The sequence below is a fragment of the Cynara cardunculus genome (genome assembly GCF_001531365.2).
Source record: "Cynara cardunculus var. scolymus isolate 2C chromosome LG 13, CcrdV1, whole genome shotgun sequence".
Lineage (NCBI taxonomy): Eukaryota > Viridiplantae > Streptophyta > Magnoliopsida > Asterales > Asteraceae > Cynara > Cynara cardunculus.
The window spans coordinates 21,209,155-21,225,505 of NC_037540.1; the positions used below are offsets into that span (position 1 = coordinate 21,209,155).

General features: G+C 39.5%; 1 protein-coding gene across 4 annotated transcripts in view; it reads left to right on the forward strand.

Annotated features, from left to right (window-relative positions):
- LOC112525737 (histone-lysine N-methyltransferase ASHH1) overlaps positions 1-16,351 on the forward strand; it is a 44,322-nt gene that overhangs the window by 16,158 nt on the left and 11,813 nt on the right. For all 4 annotated transcript variants that reach the window (XM_025135977.1, XM_025135976.1, XM_025135975.1 and 1 more), the window contains 5 exons: positions 3,146-3,232; positions 3,514-3,598; positions 3,696-3,789; positions 3,914-4,112; positions 7,147-7,181. In XM_025135977.1, coding sequence (XP_024991745.1) covers positions 3,146-3,232; positions 3,514-3,598; positions 3,696-3,789; positions 3,914-4,112; positions 7,147-7,181 — 500 coding nt within the window. The remainder of the gene's footprint in view (positions 1-3,145; positions 3,233-3,513; positions 3,599-3,695; positions 3,790-3,913; positions 4,113-7,146; positions 7,182-16,351) is intronic.

Consider the following 16,351-nt stretch of genomic DNA (forward strand, 5'->3'; position numbering starts at 1 on the left):
TTCTTTTCCAGCCTTGTACACAATGGTGAAATCGAATGGTAAGATTTTCAAGAGCAACCGCTACTGCTCATTTATGGTTAGACGCTAATCAAGGAGGTATTTAAGGCTACGATGATCCGTACGGACAAAAGAGTGATGCCGTAATAGGTAGTGTTTCCATTTCTGTAGTGCTAACAGAAGAGCAAGAAGTTCCCTTTCATAAGTAGATTTACCTGTTGGAAAAGTATCACCAATTTCTTGGAGTTAACACCAATTCCTTGGAAGAAGCATCACATTCCACCGTGAATGGTTGGGAGAAGTAGATCATTCATGGCAGCTTGGAAGGTTGAGGGGCGTTAGCAAGGCCAAAGGGCATCACCTTAAACTCATAATGGCCAGAGTGGGTGCGGAATGTTGTTTTATGGATATCATTAGGGTGGACATGAGTATGATGGTAACTAGAATGCAAATCAAATTTTGAGAAGGTTGAGGCTCAGTGTGATTCATTCAGCAACTCATCCACATTGGTTATGGGGTATTGCTCGGGTATGGTGATTTGGTTAAGGCGTCTATAATGAACACACATACGCCATGCGTTTTCTTTCTTTTTAACAAGAAAAATAGGACTCCCAAACGGGCTGGTACTTAACGGATAAATCCCACATCGAGTAGTTCAGAAACTTGTTTCTCAATTTTTTAATTTTGGGAATGGGGGTGGCAATATGGACGGACATTTGGAGGTTTAGAGTTAGGAAGTAGGGGAATAGTATGGGTGTGCTCACGGAAAGGGGGTAGGGTGACAGGATTAGCAAAGATGAATTCAAAACTAGATATTAACCTTTGAATTTCTACAATGCTGGTATTCTCTGAGCTGGTTAAATCTTTTGACATGTATAGGAAGGTTGTTTTGGTGGGATCCCTTGAAGCTTATAGCCTTTGCTGTTTATATTAAAAATCAAGAATAGTTCCTTCCGGTTAGCTTGCACCATGTTCTAGGAAGCTAACCACTTGATGCCTAGTACCAAATCTACACCCCAATGGAAAAAGGGTAGTAAGTAATTGTGAGACCCGGCAACTGAACGACAAGATCAGGGCAGAGTCGATTGTAAGTGATGACCTGCCCATTACCTATTTGAACTCCAAAGGCCAGTTGGGCCTGCAACTGTAGTTCCTCTACTAGTTAAGGGTTCCTTGTAGCTTCATAGTGGCGCAAGAGGATTCCCCTAAAATGGCATGAAAGAAATCTCATCAAGGTTGGCAACAACAATATCATCCTCTTCCACGACTTTTTCTTCCATCTTGTCGACTTCTTCCTTCTCCATAAGTGTCAGAGAGGTTGTTTTGCAGCTATTTTCAGGAGCAACCATTGCATAGAAAGCAAAGTCCTCGCGACTGGGGTTTTGGTTTCTTGCAATGTTTCTGGGTGCGAGTGTGAGATTAGTTGGTTGTGCGCTTGATACAGTTGTTCGTTGTTGGTTGGATTTGAATGAGTTATTTCTCTGAGACTGGCCCATTTTCTTCTCGTATTCTGGAGCTAAACTTATAGCTTTGTAAACAAAACGAGGCTTCTGAATGCGTACATGCCTTGAGGTCGTCTCTTAACCCATTGTGGAACACACCCAATAGGCAATGTTTTGGTCAATTGGTCAGTTCTTTACTCTAGCTGAATGTTTGGCAAACTCCTGGCGGTGTTCTTGTTTTATTCCTGTTTGTTTGATGCCACAGAGGTGCTAATCAGGATTTTGAAATTTCGTTGTCTCATAAGTTTCCTGCAATGCTTTGAAATTCTTCCCGATATAAGAGGGTTTGTTCATTATTTATGCAACCAAAGAGGTCAGGAACATCACCTTCCAAATATATGGCAGCAACATCAACTTTTCAGTTCATCGGGTGTCTGGTAATACCATAAAAAATTTTCGGCCTTCAAAATCCAACCGTGAGGATCTCCTTCATCAAAACGAGGAAAATTCATCTCGGTATGGTGTCTGCGCTGAGAGTTATTTTTATCCACAAAGGTTCTTTAACATTACGTTCATCGTCCCTCGGGGGTCTCGTATTTTCTGGAGGTTCCTTATCATCTATAGTGTCCTTCCCTTTGGATTGAGACTTTATAGTTGCATCCATGGCAGCCAATCTGGAAGTAAGTAGGGCTAACTGTTGGAGGATCTCTTCATTGGAAGGGTTGTCAGATTGGGGTTTGTTTCCGGAGGTGGCTGTGGCATAGTGGGGTGGCAAGTTGTCGGTGGAGGAAGTGGAACGAGTGCTAAACCTCACGGATAAGTAGTATTTTCAACGACGAACGCGATGAAATGAACCGTGACGGTGAACATGGACGATGAACATTGATGGTGAACAGGGGCGATGAACAGTGACCCTGAACAATGACAAGGCTCTGATACCAAATTGTTAAGAGCTACAACTTGGGTAATGGAAATATGAGAGGTAGTCCGTATGGAGAGGACAAGGCTCCAAAAAATAACTCAAATTAAAATTTTTCTATCGAAAGAAGAAAACAACTACAGTATTTAAACTAAAAGGTAGGAGACCCCTAGAAGAAAACAAAGACAGGCTCCTAAAACAAAACCAAAAAGGAAAAGTCAAATAAGGGAAGTAACCAGGTGTAGATAGATAAGGACAGCTGTAGGTAACCGTAGATTTATGGAGGACTTTTTCCATGCTTATCTATTATTTTATTTCTTTTACAGTGTCTTCGTAGGTGGACTCGTATCAAAATGCTGAGTATTCAGTGCTAGAATTTATACCAAAATTAAATGTAGACATATCACATAAATCTAAAGGTATCTGCTCCATACCAACTACATGTGCCCTCTTTTTACGAAAATGGACAGAGACAATGAAAAAGATTACATTCTGGACAATATTACACAACGATTTAGGAACTTTCTTCATAGTACCTCAGATAAAAATTTAAAATACACGTTAAAGTTTGTACTACTCTTCAGAAATAAATGCTTCTGTTGTCAGCTTCAATCTCAATCTTGAAATTTTGACCTGCACGAGTAATTATTTCTGTTTCATTGTTTCTTATTTTTTTCATAGCTTCGTATAAAACTGATTCAAAGCGATGCTTACAAATGTATTTCATGTTCTTGCATGCTCCAAAGCGACTGCATTTTGTAATATATCAACTTTTCACCATTTTCAGAGGTTTCAAAAATCTGAATATGCAAAGACAAAATTATTCAAGACTGAGGGCCGTGGATGGGGTCTTTTAGCTGACCAAAATATCAAGGTAACCCGTCTATGCTGGTGGTTAAGTTTATATAATTCAAGTTATCAAATGCCTCACACTTTATAGTCATGATGGTATTTTTATCCTTATTGAAGTAGCAACAGCTGTTTCAGCTTGCTCTATATAAAGCATATGTAAGACGATCGAATTTTGTAACTTCAAGGAGTTGCTACTTTCTGAAAATTATCCAAGTGATAGATTAATATTTTATCATATAGCATATGGATTGCTCAAATATTGATGTTTCACATGTTGACATTTTCTCCTTTTGTTATGGTAAGGCTGGACAGTTCATTATTGAATATTGTGGAGAAGTAATTTCTTCAGATGAAGCAAAGGAAAGATCTCAAACTTATGAAGCTCAAGGTAGAATGTGTGGATGCATTTGGAGTGGTGTGTGGGTGGTAGGAACCTATCAATATAGTACTAATGTGGACTAACCTCCCTTTTGCATGGGATGCAGGTTTAAGGGATGCGTATATAATATCTCTGAACGCCAGTTACTTTATTGATGCCACCAAAAAAGGAAGTCTTGCTAGATTTATAAACCATTCCTGGTAAGATACATTGTTAGAACTTAGAACTAAAGATTATTAGCTATAGATGAACAAATATACAAATTGAATCCTTGAATTGTTCTCACGTCTACTTCGGGGTTAATTGTCTTTTTGTTTTTTGCAGCCAACCGAACTGTGAGACAAGGAAGTGGACAGTTTTGGGGGAAACAAGGGTTGGTATTTTTGCAACCCAAGACATATCTATTGGAACTGAATTGGCATATGACTACAATTTTGAATGGTATGGTGGTGTCAATGTGCGTTGTCTCTGTGGGGCTCCTAACTGTTCTATTTTTCTTGGTGCAAAGTCTCAGGGTTTCCAGGTAAACATCGTTTCAAGATGTCAATTGCTTCAAATGCAAGCCCATAAAATAATGCTTCATGATTTCGATAATGCGCTAAAAACCTGCTACTCAGTCTGCCCACACATAATGTTTGCCAACACAGATAAAATAAAGATTGAAAAGGGAACTGTATATGAAATAGTATCCTTAACTAATACTGCACAGGACTATCACATGTAATTAGCTCCTACATATGGCTTTTGCATATGGTGATGATTGATCCCTTCATTTCGTTTGCTTGATGCCATTATGTAATATTCATATGGCTTCCTAAATGGACCTAAAAGTTTTTAGATATAAGTCGCTAGTAAGAGATTAATCTTTGTTGACCGCAGTGTATGCCAATCCCTGTCCCTGTCCCTGTCCCTGTCCCTTATCCTTATGTGTTATGTGGTAAGGCCATGATTAGCAATTTTGATTTGTAGTGCACTACTGCCCGACTCTAGGGCCTGTTCTAGGTAGGTTGGGAGGATATGCTTGTTGGTGGGAGTCCCACATTAGGTTGTTCTCCATTTTTATATTAATAAATCTCAAGACATAGATTTTCCCTTTTTACTCTATTTAAATTAATGAATGGGAGACAGAAATGTAGTGGCCAGCCTAATATTATATGATTTGTTCTTCTGTACTAATCTCTTACTATTTTCCATTTAGTTGAGCAGTGAATTTGGGGAAGGGTTAACTGCTTAGAAAGGCATTGTACGTTTGTCAAATTTCTATTCTATTCACAATACATTGAAACCATATAACAGACATTCTAGTTTTGGAAATAATATTCCTGCTAACTTTTTACGTGTTGACATGCATTATGCTGATGTGGTACATGTACTAAAATGAGGTGGGGTTAAGTAGTTTTGACTTATTTCACCACATCTACCATATCCTTATTCCTTGTCAACTCATCAAAAGTTGACACCTCACTCTTTTAAGTTTTGTTTTCAATAGAAACCAATTACCAGTTAAAGATGCATACCAAAAACCCAGAAGTGGAAGGTAAGACAAAGCACACATAATACAGGTAGAAGGACCTTATCATACTGAGAAAATAAAATCCCCTGGAGAACAACAGAAAACATAAGTACTGGGAGTAGCTAAACTACACTTCCTAAGGCAACACACAAATCGAATCCCAGTTCATCAATAATGAAGTGAAATATAGGGATCTCATGGCATACAACCGAAATGACTCCCGCTAGATAGCCACCCCTTCTCTTCTTTTACAGCCTCGTGGACAGATAAGAGGAGGATATAGCAGTATATTTAGTTGCAGGGTAGGAGTGAGTCTACAAAGCGGCTTCTCGCAATAGATATGCATCATGTTTGCTTGGATGACTCACATCATCCTTGAACAAAAATTTCTGTGGGCTCCAATTGTTGTGGGACTGACGGTAGCTGGAGGCGGAACTGACAGTGGGTGGGGTGGTGCTTTGGTGGTGGCAGTGGAGGAAGGAGCTTATGAGAAAGGCTACAGGAGTTGATATGGGGTTGGGATTTGAGGAGAGTTGGTGGTATGATTGATGAGTGAGATGGTGGGGGTTTTTTGATATCTCAAACTTAGATGAAAAGAAGATGACGAAGAGAGAGAGAGAGAGAAGGTTTTTATTTGTTTTTGTTTATTGGTAAAGACTTTTCATTTAATAGGTTGCCGCGGTTTCAGTTAAGAAAATCAATGATTTTTAAATCAGAATGGTAACTACGCAACCAGTTAAAAGTTGACTGAAATAGTAGGTTTTGAAACTACAAAGGTTTTTATGTATATTTTCACAGTAAATTACCAAGATAGAAACTGGAACAAAGTAGAATGCCTTTCTATGCAACTAACTCTTTTGGAAAATTACCAAATTAACAAAGTCAGAAACCACTTCTGCCAATTTGACCAACTGATGAAAAGCTAAACCAATTGGGTGCTATTACTATACTTAATTGACCAGAAAACCAAAATTAGTGATCGAACGATCGAGATCCTAGATGGCACTTCAACTTGATTAGAATTACTGTGTCATCCAGGAAGAAAACTAAAGAAGGCTTTAAACTTTTGACTTGGATTTTAGATGAACTCTTTTCACTTCCAAACAGTTTTGTTATGTTCTAAATCAAAATGTTGTGCATAATGAAGTGCATAGGCTTCTTTTGTTCATTTATAGTGAAAAATGGCAAGAAACTCAACTTCCAAACATCTCTACCTCCACCTCCTTCAGAGCTTGCAATCAACTCTACCAAAATCTTTTATGACTGCATCTTCCATCTTCATCCTTTCTAACACCATCCTCCCCTTTCACCTCCTCAATCTGTTTGGTGCCGTTGAATATTTAGTGCATATACATAAGAGCTACACATGTACTTGGACTCCCACCAACTTCAATTAAAGACAGAATTTATAACTTCATGGCTAGGGGTATGTTGCGGCAGTGGTTGCGATGGGATTTCTAGCTGATTGTAACATGCTGGTAGTGAGGTGAGTGCTAGTAGCATAGGGCGTCGGCAAAATGACTGTTAGTGCAATGTGCCTTCTTTCACATCATGTCTTTTCTGTTGTAGAGACTCAGAGAAGAGAAACACATGAAATAAATGATTTTTATGGTTCTCCATAAATCCAATTCAACTTTATCGACGACATGAAGTGTAATAAATTTGCTTCTTTCATCTAAACATAATTGCAATGGAAAATTATTCGGCCAAACTTGGGATGAATATTTCCAAGAGAGTTGGCATCCCATAGAGGCTCTCGAGACAATCAGTTCTTTACCTTTTCTTTTTTGTGGTTAATTGTGGCCAATTTTCTAGTTTTTTGCGCTTTCAGTTTGGTAATTTGGTAAATGTCCATAGATATATAAGTCAATTTCAAGTTACAATTGTGTTAGGACCCGAGATGTTGCTGACACTTTTTGATGTTGCCTACCTCTATATTCTGCTTGCTAAGCCTTATCATTTGTTTCCCTTATATCTGTCTTGTCTTACTTTGGTAAATAGCCATCATTTCTTGTCTAAGCATCTTTCCATATTTTATTAACAGGAGCATAACCATGTGTGGGAAGACGGTGATGACAGGTAATATATAATGGTTTTTATGAGAATGTACTTTTTTGCCATCACACACAATGCATAGTGCTTGTGGAAGTCGTCTCCGCGCACAAGACATGAAATTGACTGGGTGGACCTTCACACGGCTTTTGTGTCGGGGGATGGCTTCTACAAGCAAAGTTCATCTTACAGGTTTCCATAGATGCTTTTTTTTTTAATCCCACAACTTAAATAATGCATGTGGAATCTATTTCCCTATAACAACATTCCTTTCTTGAGGATGGGGGTGGTTGTGTGAGAACTCTATCCAAAAGAAATATTCATGTTTTGACATTCTCCAAATGCTCATTATTACATAGATCTAGAACATATATACATGCATATGGGTTATAAAGTATTCTTCTATTGAATCCTATGTGGTGAATAGTGTTTCTGGAATCTATATCCCCAAAACATCACTTTTTTTTGGGGGGGGGGGGTTGTGAGAGAACTCAATCCGAAGTAATATTCATGTTGTGACATTCCACAAATTCTCTTTAACATATATAGGAACGGTAATTAGACGAGGACCAAAAAAGGTTGAGGACCGTGAGGACTGATCTAATCACCTAATGATTTTAATCTAAGGCCATAAAAAACAATGGTATTTTTGTAATATTTGTGAAAGTGAGGTTTAATCTCACATTTAACTTAAATGTTCAAGATAAACTTGTAATTTTGAATCAATTTCACTAAGAAGACGTCATCTTGATATTGGGGTTGGATGAGGGCTAGATCCGAGAACAGGTTCTCATCTAGGGGTTCAAATGAAGCTCCTGTGGTGGTTATGGCGGAGGGAGTTGGGGATTGGACTCAGATCTACGCAATCTACGACATTGATGATTGGCAAACACCGGTGCTTCTCCTAATCCATCAATCTTCTTAGCGTCTTCTGTCCTCTTTCTCATATACTTCGATTGGATCTGCTCCTCCTTTGAGACAATTTTTTCAGCTGTTTTTTCCAGCTGATTCGCTAGATTCACTGCCGGTTTAACCGGCTCCGTCACGGTTCTCTCTGGCATATGCCTTTTCTACATTGCCGTCAACATCTTCTCTTCCATCACCCTTCGCTGGGATATGGCACAACGTATGGTCGGTGCAGTCCACGACTGGTATATCAGGTCCGACATACATGGCGTTTGTCGTTAACGCAACCCAACTTCTGCCGGAAGACATTCGACTACGTGATCGTTCAGCACCGCCGGTTGGAGACGTGATGAGGACTGTGGAGTTCGGATAGTATGTCGATTTCGTTTTCAACTTCATTCTCTGGCATAGCGGAGATAGTGGAATGGTGGTTGTTTTGGTGAGGGTTTTTTGACACAACAAGACGGCCGTTGCGGAGGAGTGCTTTGTAGACTAATCAATGGCTTCCCTGACCGAGGAGTTTCTAGTAAGAGAAATTATTGGTGGTGGCTTCCAAATCACTGTAGTCAAAGTGTTGAATTTTCTTGTTGATGGGTAATCCCAAATCTTTATTTCCATGGATTTTTATCAGATTTCTTGGATGGATTATTAACATCGATGTGGATTCAGCTTTACAAGATAAATAGCCCATCTAAAATTCGTAAATTTTTGATCTGATTGTTTTAGATATTATACATAAGGATGAAAAAGGAATGAAACTGGAATGAATTGGAAACAAGATGAGATAGATAGGGATTGGATTATTAGAGAATAAAGATTTAGATTTAGGAACTTATGTGATTCACCAGATGAAACCCAAAAGAATGGTGACGTGTTTCATCGGATGAATCTCTGTGTGTTTCAAGAAAGATTTTTCGGAAATTATAAAAATTGTGTTTGATTTCATGAGGTGTTTAGCATATTTATGAAATTGTGTTTAATTTCATGAGGTGAAATAGCATGGTGAGTTTGTGTTTCATCTAGTGAATTTGTGTTTCATCTAGTGAATGAATTTGTGTGTTTCATCTAGTGAATCTTGTTACCAAAATGACGATTATGCCTCTTTTTAACTAAAAGTAGTTTTCAATTAAAACCATAGGATGAAAACCAAATTGAGGCTTAGATCGGTCCTCACGTGTTCCCAATATTTTTGTGGTCCTCATTTGATTTAACCCCTATATATATGCATAGCATAGGGATGAGATCGGGAGAGAACCTTGAGAAAAAGGAAGAACTGAAGAACCCATCCAAACCATTGGATTGAGATGATTCAGCATATGTGATTAAAAAGGTGGTTATAACCACCTTCTTTAAAAAATACAAATATTTTTTCTTAATTTTTAAATCGAAAATCAGCGAAATACAAAAAGAAAATTGGAGTAAAACAAATTACACCAAAAAAGCAATCACTTTATTATATTTAATTTGACATCCATTTTGATATATTTTTTCACTAGGTTTGACCCAGTGTATTACACGTGGTATTTTAAATGAGGAAATCTCTGGACATTAACTCCGAAACATATGAATTCAGAGTTCTATTGTTAGGCTGGAAAATAACTTTGGACTTAACTCTGAATAAGAGGAATTCAGAGTTGTCTTCTAAGTCTAGAAAGTATCTATGAGCATAACTCTGAGTCACAAGAATTTTGACTTCTTATAACTCAGAAACGTAACTCTGAACTTCAACTCTGAAGAGGAGTTCAGAGTTGTATTCTAAGTCTAGGAATAAACTATAGAACTAAGTTTGGAACAGATAATTCAGAGTTATGTTGTAAGTCTGAGAAATAACCAATATCTGATGACTTCGTGTTGGTGATTTGTATCTCTAATGTCATTTAAGTGTAATGGGATTAATTTGTTGACCAATGTAATCATGATAAATATCGAACAAGTAAGGAAGGTGCGGAGTGCACACTTGTTTGAGTTTATTTTGATTCGCCCCTAAACGATGGGAGTCCGGGGGCAGTGCCCCCGGTGGCGGGGTCTAAGGGGTGGCAGCCCTTGGCGGTGTCCAAAGGGCAGAGCCCCTGGCTGGGTCGAGCTTAAATTTTAAATGCTTCAAAAATCCGAATTTGAAATTTTAAACCCGGTTTTGATGACCACTCCAGAGTTAAATTCAGACTTACAACTTTGAATTTCCCTAGACTTATGTCGTAAGTCTGGAGGCCACTTCAGAGTTAAATTCAGACTTATAACTCTGATTTTCCCTGACTTTCATACTTGTACGTCTTACAAGTCTGGAAGACAACTCTGAATTTTAATTGAGAAAAAGGAGTTCAGACTTGTCCCCAGACTTTTATACTGGTATGTCTTACAAGTCTGGAAGACAACTCTGAATTTTAACTGAGGAAAAGGAGTTCACACATGTCCTTAGACTTTTATACTGGTATGCCTTATAAGTCTGGCATACAACACTGAATTTTAACTGAGGAAAAGGAGTTCAGACTTATAAGTTTGAGGAATGGAAATCCAGACTTTTGCTTATTTAAGTATTTGAAAAGAAATCCCTTTTCATACGGAAATCAGTTATGTTTACAGGGACAGATGTCAATTAAATAGGCCCATTTGAACCAGTAATGTAAATTGTGTCTACATACATGTTCAACATTCAAACTTCTAAGTTTGGAAAAGAAGCCTCCAGATTTAGAAACTATAGAAAACATATTAGAGATTTCTAATTAGTCTGGGAAATCAGTTAAACCATGAAAACAGGAAAATAAACGTGTAGAGGGACAAATGTCACTTAAATAGACCTATTTGAACCGTAAGTGAAAATTGTCTCTAGATACATGTTTAGGCGGGAAAAATCAATAACCGTCACACAAAAACATGACACGTGTCCCCAAAGTTACTTATTTATTAGGTGTATAGATCCGTTTTTTCGTTTGTTTTGTTCTCTTTCAAGGTATGTAAATAATATTTTTAGGTTTGATTTGATTTATTTTCTTTATTGTATGTGGTAGGTTCCCTTTGTAAACTTTTGTAATCGACTATTTATTTGTAAGGAATTCAATGGAGAGGGCAAGGATACAGCCTTTTACATGGCATCAGCCTCGTTCTTCCTTGGAATGTTCTTCACAGCAACTCCTCTCTCTCTCTCTCTCTGCATCGTTTCGTTCTTCATCAACAGTCTTCTCTCTCTCTCTCTCTCTCTCCATCACTCTTTTCCCTTTAACCCATTAACCCTATTTTTTTACCCCCTGCTTTAAAAGCATTATTCAACCTGTTGCAATTATTGTTGTACCTTGTGCAGTAGCTGCTGTGCCTTACTTACCTCAACGATACCAACTTGTCTGTGTTTTATCGCATCGACAACAATGACTAACTAGTATTAGACTAAATGTACTTAAGTGCAATTAGTATAATGTAGAGGGCAAAGTAATTAGTATCTGTATATATAGACACCGATTGTAATTAGGTTACATATCAAATCAATACACAAAATCCTTGTGGTTTATTTTGGTATTCGAGCCAAGTTACCAAAACCCTACCTGCCCTCTTGGTCACGCCACTACAAGGCTGATCGTTTGCTACTGCCGCGGCCTCTGTTAATCTGACTGTTCGCTGCCGCCACCATCGCTGGAATCATTCGCTGCCGCCGCCGCCACTGCTGGAATCTGTTGCCCGCTGTCGCCAGAACCCTACTTTTTGAATCTGCCGTCTGCTGTCTGCCGTTGCCGCCGTCGCCCTGGAGCCCTAATTTTCAGTCTTTTATTCTTTGACAGTACATTACTACATCATGGCTCTAATAGCCTCTTTCACAACAACGGAGAAACAATCTCACAATTCACACAAGTTTGCTTTTACCCTAACTCCTACAAACTATGGTTATTGGAAAACAATGATTCAACCCTTTCTTGTCACAAATAAACTATTCGGATATATAGATGGATCAATGCAGTGTCCATCCAAACATCTACCATCTACCATCAACCACAACCACCTCCGATCCAAAGGCTACCACCGATCCACAAGCTAACCCTAATGACCCGATTTGGATTTCTAATGATGCTCATGTTCGCATGCTGATTATCTCCACTATCTTCGAAGCCTCTTTTTGACATGTCCAGGTGAAACACTGAAACTTCCCGTGATCTATGGCTTACCATAGAACGAGCCTATGCCCCTCACACATTATCCAGGGAATCTACACTGAAAACTCAAATTCTCAAAATTCAGATGAAAGGTGATAAAACTCCAGAGGCTTCATCTCAATCGTGCACAGGAGTATGCAGATGCTCTAGCTGCCATTGGCGATCCTGTCAAAGATAAAGATCTCGTTATGCTTGTAGTTTCTCCATGAAGAATACAATGGTCTCCAATCTACCATCATCACACGTCAATTCCCAACTGCCTTCAATGAACTTCATGCCCTTCTTAGTGACCATGACTACATGCTTGGGAAAACTTGTGCCTCTACTCTATCTGTTTCTTAGGTTTTTGTAGCTACAACCGGCAATTCTGGTTTGTCACAGTCTTCTGTCTGTCATCATCAACAACTTGCTTCTCAGATTAGTTCCATTGCATCTACCCTTGGTTATCAGTTGATGCCTGCTGCAACTTCAGGCTCTCAAGCTTTCTATGGTTCTCGTTAGCCCTGCAACAACAACCGTGGTAATCGTCGCCGTGGAACTTCTCATGGCAGCAGCCGTGGACATGGCGATGGTCACCAATTTAGCTGGACATTAAATCAAAGCACAATATATGGAACTTGTAACCGCTGTGGTATTGGGCACCTCCCATCACATCCACCATTTGTCCTAGGCAAACTGCTAACTTTGCCAACAACCGTGCCTTCCCATTGGCTGAATCAACTTCATGATTTCCTGACACAGAAGCAGTCATGTTACCCCTAATTTAGCAAGCATGGATAACTCTGAAGCTTATCATGGTAGTGACGCTCTCCATGTTGGTAATGGTAAGGGATTCCCTATACTTCATATTGGCTCCTCAACCAACTCACCACACAAACCCTTTTGTCTAGAAATTTTGTTTAGATAATAATGTTTTCTTTGAATTTCACTCAATTTTTTTTCGTGAAGGACAAGTGTGCATGCACTAAAATCGCTTAAGTCTATCAATAAAATCGCTTTTGCTGCTGATCGTGCATCCTCTACCATTTGGCATAAGCGGCTCGGTCATTCACATCAGCGTCTTTTTCATTTTATGCTTTCTAGATTTTTTATTCCTGCTACAAATAAGACATTACCTTTTGTACGTCCTATCAAATGGGCAAATCATCATAACATTCCTTACCGGATTCTTCCGTTCGAAGTAATAAAATTTTAGATTTGGTTTATTGTAGATCATCGTTACTTTATGCTATGTGTTGATCATCATTCTCGTTATATGTGGATCTATCCATTGGCTCAAAAATCAGATGTCTACAACACCGTCAAAGGTTTTCTTACCATAGTCGAAAGACAATTTACTACGAAAGTAAAAAATGTTCAAACTGACTTAGGTGGTGAATTTTGAAATCTATCTCCCTTCTCATCCCTTGGCATTGTTCATCGCGGTTCATGTCCTCACACCAATGAGCAAAACAGCTTCGTGGAACGAGGCAATCGACATGTCTTTGAAACTGGTCTCACTCTGCTTGCTCAATCCATTGTTCCTCAACGTTTCTGCATTACGCCTTCGATACCATTGTATACCTAATCAATCGCATGCCTTCGTGAACCTCAACCAACAAATCACCGTTCGAACATCTCTTCAAACGATCTCCTAGTTACTCCTTTCTTCGGGTCTTCGGTTTTCAATGCTTTTCTCACTTTCGACCATACAACCATCACAAAATTGACTTTCGGTCGACCCCTTACGTCTTTCTTGGCTATAGTCCTTTCCATCATGGCTATCATTGCCTTGATCTATGGACCGAGCGTCTATACATTGCTCGTCATATTAACTTCAATGAAGACCACTTCCCCTTTGCTATTCCTATTATCCCCACTTCCTCACCTACATTATCATGTCCCTACACCTCCTCGATATCACTTCACGTGGTAACCTACATCACTCTACTTGTCGCTCCATCTTCTGTAGTACCTGATCCGCCCAGTTCACCACATCCTTTCTTGCCTATCTCTCAGTCTTCTCCTGAACCCTCTTCCCCTTTACACCATGATCTAGATACGAGTGGTTTATCTCCATTATCATCCATTTTCTCCTCTCCATCACTACTCGCCGTCCTCCTAACCTCCAGCCCAACCCCAAAAAACGGGTTCCCTTTAATCCTTTAACTAATCTTACCAACACCTTCACTAGACCCATTGAACCAATCTTGTTTACCGTTGCCAACAATTATCCTGAATGGCGTCAAGCTATGGCCGAGGAGTATTCCCCTCTTGTTAAAAACAACACGTGGTCTCTAGTTCCTCGTGCTAATGATACTAATGTTGTTGATTGTAAGTGGGTTTACAGGATAAAACAGGACAAGACAAGTGCCATCACTAATTACAAAGCGAGACTTGTCGCAAAAGGTTTTTGGCAACATGGCATTGATTTTCACGAAACCTTCAGTCCTGTTGTCAAGACCACTACCATCAGGGTTGTTTTATCGCTTGCGGTTTCTCAGAGATGGTCGCAGGCAACTTGATGTTCAAAATGCTTTTTTTCATGGCCATCTTACTGAAACAGTGTATATGAAGAAGCCTCCAGGATTTATTGACCCACAACGATCAGATCATGTTTGTCTACTCCACAAGTCCACGACCACAAGCAGGCCCCACGGGCTTGGTTTCACCGCCTTTCCAAGGCTCTTCATACCCTTAATAGCTTTGTAGGCTCCAAGACTGATCCTTCACTGTTTATTTTCAGTCATGCTGGCACTCTTTTATACATCTTAGTGTATGTTGATGACATCATCATCACGGGATACAATAATGCTGCTATCGATGCCATCATTCAACAACTGGGCTTAGTTTTTGCGATAAAGAATCTAGGCTCTCTAAACTACTTCTTGAGTATTGAGATCGTCCCTCAAGGACCTTACATCATCTTTTCTCAAAATAGGTACATTCTGGAGCTTTTACAACGAGCAGGCCTCTCAGACTCTAAGCCTATGCCTTCCCCCATGACCTCGTCTTGTTCGCTATCTTTAGCTGACAGTTCTGCTTTTTCTAACCCAGTTAAATACAGGCAGGTCCTTGGTGCTCTTCAATATGTTACTCTTTCTCGGCCAGATTTCGCTTTTGCAGTTAATAATGTGTGTCAGTTCATGCATGCCCGCCCTTACTACATCACATTGGTCTGCGGTCAAACAGATTCTACGCTATCTTCACTGTTGACTGTGGCTTACTTGTTCGTCTCCAAGCCTTCTCCAATGCTGACCAGTCTCTCCAAGCCTTCTCCGATGCTGATTGGCTGGGTGTCTGGATGATCGTCGGTCCACGGGGGGATTTGCCATCTATTTGGGTTCTAACCTTGTATCTTGGACCGCTCACAAACAACCCACTGTTTTCGATCCTCTACTGAGTCGGAATATAAGGCTTTGGCTAATACTGTAGCTGAACTTACCTGGCTTAAGCTCTCCTTCATGAACTTGGCGTTCATGCCCCATCAGCTCCTATCTTGTGGTGTGACAATCTAGGTGCAACCTATCTATCAGCCAACCCAGTCTTTCATCCACGAACAAAGCATGTGGATGTTGATTTTCATTTTGTCAAAGAAAAGATTGCTAAAGGAGACCTTTTTGTACAATTCATTTCCACAAAAGAGCAGATTGCTGATATTTTCATGAAAGTGTTGCCGACTCCTAGATTTCTATTCTTACAATCCAAGCTATTGGTTGTTACCTGTCCTTAACTTGTGGGGGTGTATTAGACTACATGTACTTAAGTGCAATTAGTATAATGTAGAGGGCACTCCTATGTAATTAGTATCTCTATATAGAGACTGATTGTAATTAGGTTACATATCAAATCAATACACAAAACCTTTGTGGTTTATTTACCGGGCACCAAAAGACAACACAACCCCACCATCCTCTTCTCTTCACCCTGTGCAGACTGTCAGCAACATTCGAAACTTGATTCCTCTCACTCTCGACCCACAACAAGTTCAGTACCATTCATGGGACGAACTCTTCCAAGTTGCGGCCCATGCTTACTGTGTCATGGACCATATAGATGGGTCTGCCACTGATCTCCGCCTCACCCAAACTAAGTGGGATCAAATGATGGCATCCTTTTGTCTTGGATTTATGGTACTATTACGCAAAGATCTTCTCGTCACGATCCTTGAGCCTT